The following is a 6,571-nucleotide window of genomic DNA, read 5'->3' on the forward strand; positions in this document are numbered from 1 at the left end:
TCTGACTTGATAGAAGTCACCACTTCCATAAATACAGTAAGTCAACAAATAACTGTACAAACTGAAGTGAGCAGGTAACTTGGATGTAAATAAAGCCTAGTTACTGAATAAAAAGTTCATATTTATGATGCACAACCAGCAGTGCAGGAATCCAAACCCATTGGCTATAGCACCATTCAAAATATTTAACACTGCCTCTTGTTAATTTAATAATATCAGAAAATGAAAGTAATGAAGTAATGTAGTCAGTTTTAAAACACACATGTTGGGCCGGCCCGGTGGCGCACTGGATAGTGCGCCGCTTGGGAAGCACAGCGGTGCTCCCGCCCGAGGGTTCGGATCCCACATACAGACCGGTTCCCGCTCACTGGCTGAGCGAGGCGCGGGAGCAACACCGAGGGTTGCAATCCCGTTGCCGGTCCCCGGTCCGGTACGGGGGCAACACTGAGGGTTGCGATCCGTTGCCGGACACGGAAAAAAGACAAAAAAATTAAAAAAATAAAATAAAATAAAACACACGTTTTTCTATCTAATCATCCTAATGTTATGGTAAATGTGTGTGTGTGTGTAGCATTGCCTCAGCTTGTAAGATTACCTTTATCAAAATAGAGAGATGGATTCATTAACAGCAGCCAAAGCTGTAATGATAACAGGTTGCTGTGTTGAACCAGTGGAGGATGACATGCAATTTATTATCTATAATAATTTACAGGCAATTCTTGAATCACTGGAGGTAATATTGAGTGTGTATATTAGCCATGCTTTTGTTTCTCCTTTCCATTAGCTGCCTTTTGTCATTATTGTTATTTTGGTAGTCCTTTCATTACACAACCCCTCCCACTAGACATTAGAGCAGGAAATAATGGAGATGATACAGAAAGGAAAATTTTCCATTTAATCACTTGTTAACAGCTCGGAAGGGCTTGTCGGAGTGTAACTGAAACTGCTCGCTAAAATTAGACTTGGAGTAACATTCTGTAATTACAATTCCTAGTAGCATTCCTGCCTCTAATCACCCAGGATAATTGAGGATGGGCTGTAACCACTTTATATAAATTTGACCCAAGACACTGGCGATGATATTAAAGGATTTTTGGTGTGATGAGCAAATTGCGAGTAGAAATTTAAATAGTTCTAAAATATGTGTAAACAAGTAAGGCAGCCAGAAATTTCAAAATGATTCTAGGAAGAACATTCTGCAGTCTGAAAAATGTTTGGCTTAGAAAAATAGACACCTCAGACAAAGGAAGGGCAATATTTGATGTCATGGATCACAGTTATCTTCTGTTATGAAATCAATCAAGAGAACTATTTTTACAACTGTGCTGAGCTCAGGCAAATGAGTGATCTATATGACAAGAGGCCCTGGAGGCAGGCTATCGTTACCACTACTCCAATGTCAGACGCACAGACATCTAGACCAAGGGCATTCCATTTATTACCCTTATAACTTGATAGTCTTATATTTTGGATTAGCATCATGCTTTACAAATGATTTCACCACCAACTTTATATGTCAACGAGCAATTAGTTCTCCATTATATATACTGGGCAGGAGGAACTCAGAAAAAATTGTTAGAGGTGCCAGATCATGCTCAATGATATGAATAAAAGTGCTTGAATCATAGCCCTTGATTCAATGGTTGTGTGTACAAACAGCTTCCACTAAGGAAATCAGCAGTATGACTTATTTGTTAAGGTTTTGTCTCAAGATTCAGTTTACTTTTGGATAATACCGAATTAGGACTGATGAGAAATGCGTTCTTTTAGAGGAAGATTTATAAATCGAATTCTAGCTGCAGAATTCTTTCATAAAAATATAAACTGTGTTTCTCTGATTGTACTAAATTGCACTACCTTTGAAATTAGAGCCTGCCTTTTTTTCATACTGTAATAATTAATTTCTGAAATCTAGTCATATTCTTGTGCTTGAAACCCATTTATCTGTAAGCTTTCTAGAAGCATACAGATAATTTGGTTTCACCTTACAAAGAAGTAGTTGAGTTGAAAAGCTTTTATTCCCTGTCTTTGTTTTAAAAACTGTATCTAAAACCCTAGTCCCAGTGGATGGTAAGAGAATAGTTTTAAGAAGAGCATTTCTACCGATCATTTAATAGGTTGTCTTTGAAGAACACTGTCATCTCTAAAACATACATAGTCCTTAATACTTTCCAGCATTGCGTCCCACCAAACAGAGAGGCAGTGCTGCTTACAGATGACATAACAATGACAATGGCATTTACAGGTGGCAGTGCCAGTTACCATACAAAGAACTTTCCCACACAATGTCATAGGCTCCTCACAGCACCCATGTGAGGTAGGCTTGAGGACCACCATGAAATCTGACACGAAACATTACATGACACTAAACATGTGCACTGTCCATGTATTTTCTTCTGGATTGTTCTATAATTCGAATACATGGTTGAATGAGTAAAAAGAGAATTCCTATCATATAAAGCAAACCACATATATAGAAGGAAAAATCATATTTTTGTGTGATGTCGTAGATCCACCCTGTAAAACAAAAAAGAATACATTCAGTGTAACATATTACTGATACTATAAATATTTCCATAAGAATTTATTTAAATGTCATTTAATGCCAAAAATGTTTTACTTAGCCATTTTTAAGTGTGTGCTATATAAGCCAGCATTCCCAGTACCTGGGGATGGCTGCGTTCATCTTTTAACCCACTATGGTACTTGCAAAGGCATTGGAAGCCAGACCCAGCTGACCCATGGGGAGAACCTTCTGGCTCGCAGGCCAGCACACATAGCCAGCAGTGAAAAGTGGATCTCATAACTTTCTTTTTTCACAAGTACAAACACTAATCTTTTCTAAAACCTTCAAACCTCCTCTGAGGAAGTTTCCAGTGTGTATCAAGAGGCTGAGCAGAGATGTTTGAACTTTCATTTGCTCTAAAGTACTTGAGGGTAAACATCTGTTTTATAAAGAATTAAAATGTCCAGGTTTTATAAAATTTACATTTCACAGCTATAGAACTTTAATATTATTATTTATAAATATCTAAATTGCCAGAAATACCTTAGACACTGACTACATTACCATTTCCTTTCAAATAATAATTTAATATTATAGTCTAACATTTTTATATAAAAAACTTATTGGGCACTCTGTAAAATACGAGTACCACTGTATTTCTCACATTCTAAGACACTGACATGCCATTATTTTATCTATCAGTAAGAAAGAAATGTCCTTGTCAATTCAAATATGACTTAATGTTTTCTTAGGACTTTGCATAATGCATTCTGATTTCAGAGAAGTTAAAATGTGGGGGAAAAAATGTGTCTCAGAAACTATGAGATACGGCATTTTTTTTACTTCAGTGATTAATTCTAAGAATCATTCATGCGTCATGGTTCCCACTGAGCCAACTGTGTGAATTGAACGGATCAAGCTCCACACAAAAATTTTATTTATGGTAAAATTTAGCTTTTGAACATTCACTTTTTCTATTTCAGTAAGTGCATTAATTAGCAAAGACTTAAAAAAACAAATGATTTAATAACCAAATATAGTATTCTGTGACTGCTTTTAAAAACTTAAAAAAAAATCTAACTGGCATATGAATGCATAAATGCAACCTAACCTTCTCCCATCAACAAATAGCCAAACAGAAGCAACCAGGAAAGGTGTAAACCAGTGCCCCCGACTTCCTGGTAATTCTCTGTATCTCTTTGTTTGTTGTATCTAGTGCATAATTAATGTGCCTGAATTATCTGTTTACAGGAATCAGTCACAACATTCATAAAGAAAAACTAACACTTAATAACATAAAAATTTATGATCTTTTTAAAAACTAGTTAAAGCTATGAATTCTTGATATACTTTAGAAGTTAACCAAGTTTTTAAATGTTATTTGATATGAAAATAGAAGAGAAAAAAAAAACCAAACTCTTTAGAAGTAGTTCAGTAAAATGCTCTATCATCTTTTCTTAATCTATAATTTGAGACGAGAGGAACAAAAAAGATTAAACGTACAATCCAAAAGCGATGATTCAGCTTCAGAATTGAATCACAATCGGCATATTGACATTGACATACGAACAAAAATGCCCCCAACTTCTGCTCAGTGTTACCAACTGTCAACTGTGGACCACTGTGAATTATGACAAAGTAAATGATTCACCTGCACATAGCGCAGAGTGGTCCGTATCTATGCAGAATATATGATGGCACTACCTGCACTCTACAATCTTTAGGAAAAAAACCAATAAATGTAAGTGAGATTCGTATACTCCACTCATCCCATATGAAAGCTCACCTCGTCACTTTAGTAGTTAAATCCGTGCTTTTTATATGATCAAATGATAGCTCTACATAACAAACACTGACAACTGAAACACGATGAACTGTTACGGCTGCTCAACATGAATCTCAGAAATAGGACAAATCATACCTGATTGGAAAATTAGTTTGTATTTAGTTCAAACTGTTTATGTTTTTGTTTGAAGTGGTTGGCTCAGAAGTTCCAGGACTCTGTGAGGTGGCCCCTGCCTACCTGTCTACCCTGCTGCCCAGAACTTATATACCAGCACAAGCCATACTGAAGTTTTTGGAGTTTCAAATGCATTTCTCTTGGCTCCTTGTCAGCACATGTAGTGTTGCCCCATCTGGAGGGTTAGCAATAAACACTACCACCCTTAGAACACCCTAGGATCCCTTCCCTCCACTCCATCTCCATCTTTTCTCTGCAGAATATTAAAAAAATCTGTTAAGTATATTACATATTGTTACAGCCTTAAATTGAATTTTTTTTTTTTTTTTTTTTGGTGGCTGGCCAGTACAGGAATCTGATCCCTTGACCTTGGTATTATAACACCTCACTCTAACTAACCAACTGAGCTAACCTGCCGGCCGCCCTCCTTATTTTTTTTTTTAAATCCTGCATCTTTACCCTAAAAGTGTAAGCATTTGTAAAAGCATCTCCACATGCCCCAGTCTTCAAAAGTAACTCATATATCAGTTTTTTAAAAAGTGTACCCAACTTCACCAATTTAACATAGTACAAACAGTAAGAGTAGTCCTAAAGTTGATGTCCAATTAATCCCCCGGATTTCCTCCAATCTACCTTTAGCATTTATTTATAAATAAGTCTGGATCCTGCCATCTCCCTCTGGTGCCTGTTTTAATATTTTCACTAGTTTGAACTCAAACCCTGTCAGATGCAAAGCGGGTCAGGAGAGATGGGACTTTTCCATGAGCTTTGACTCTGAGCACATGTTGACACAGCTCTCAGAGAAGATGTTTCCAACAAGCTGCCCTTCCTCATTCATCCTTCACTAACTCTCCCTAGAGGTCTGATCTTTACTTTGAACTGGGTTCCTCAGCAACCCCAATCCTACCAACAATTCGAATCAACCGCTTCAAAGTGAAATCTGGTTAAATTGCATTCTCTTTCTATTTTGAGTCTGTCAAATGAGAAGTGACAGCTGCTTTCCTTATTAATTAAATAAGTGCTCCTAGCTGTTGGTGAAAAGCATTGCAAATTGTTGTTAAGGTGCTAAGATTTTATGCAAATGGAGGAGATATGTGTAGATTCTTGGTCAACCAAATCTGGTGGCCCAGTTTTGCTACAATGTACACTGGAAATGTCTAGAAAAATACCTACTATTATTACATGTTTAAAGGAAATGAATGGAATGCCCAGCAATATTATAAATGAATTAGATCTAGAAATTCATGTGGCTAAATGACAAGGTTGAAATGTCTGTTCAATATCTCTGATTGTACATTCCTCTAAATGGAAAAGTGTGATTGTCTAACATGGTACTAAATTGTACCAGATTTTTTAGTGCCAGCAGAAATCTCTTTGAAAAATGGAAAATGCACTTATTTCTGAATCCATTTTAAAAGAAAGGTAATGGAACTGTAATTTTCCTTGCAAGCAAGCCCAGCTAAGTAATAATTTCTAGCCTACCTCAGATTTCTACCAAGCATTTAATGTGGTTATTTAGTCATTCATATTGCCAGTCACTCTGACCCTACAGTGCAGAAATGCTGGGCTTGCATCTCATTGCATTGATGGCTCCTTGGCCTGGAAAGTCAATGAATTAAACATAATGCAGGTAGTTAATGAATGTTGTTCACCATTCCCTAGTGCATGAGTGCAGTGGAAGGAGATGAAACCAACAAACATAAAGAAGAAAAGACCCCTTTAGATTGCTGGCCTAGAGAAGCACATCAGAACATTGATTCTGGAGTCCTGATAGCAGCATCTGACACATATTCATAGAAGATTCTCAACCATTAATGTGGTGGTTTCTACCAACCATGGTGGATCACATTCTGCTACAGGATCTACTTCTCCTTCTAGGGAGAAACCTTGAAGCAGGCAGAGATAACACCTAATGACTGATGATTGCGTATAACTCCCTGTCCTCTCCTGTAATTCCTTTCTCGTCCACTCAAGAAAGCCCCCTTGAATGCAAATGAGCGAGAATGACAAGACCATAGAAATGGGATGAGGAAACCATGCTGGCAGACTTTGGTGCTTTCATTAACATTGATCATGAACCTCGCAGCTGTGCTGTGATGCTGCTA

The 6,571-nt window shown here is 37.2% G+C and overlaps 1 protein-coding gene across 1 annotated transcript in view; it reads right to left on the reverse strand.

Annotated features, from left to right (window-relative positions):
- Positions 1-2,092: 2,092 nt before the first annotated feature.
- Positions 2,093-6,571, reverse strand: part of SLC16A14 (solute carrier family 16, member 14) — an 8,870-nt gene continuing 4,391 nt past the window's right edge. The window contains exon 2 of the mRNA XM_008593590.1: positions 2,093-2,517. Within this exon, the coding sequence (XP_008591812.1) occupies positions 2,366-2,517 (152 nt within the window). The 3' untranslated portion in view covers positions 2,093-2,365. The remainder of the gene's footprint in view (positions 2,518-6,571) is intronic.

This window comes from Galeopterus variegatus, unplaced genomic scaffold, assembly GCF_000696425.1.
Source record: "Galeopterus variegatus unplaced genomic scaffold, G_variegatus-3.0.2 Scaffold9375, whole genome shotgun sequence".
Lineage (NCBI taxonomy): Eukaryota > Metazoa > Chordata > Mammalia > Dermoptera > Cynocephalidae > Galeopterus > Galeopterus variegatus.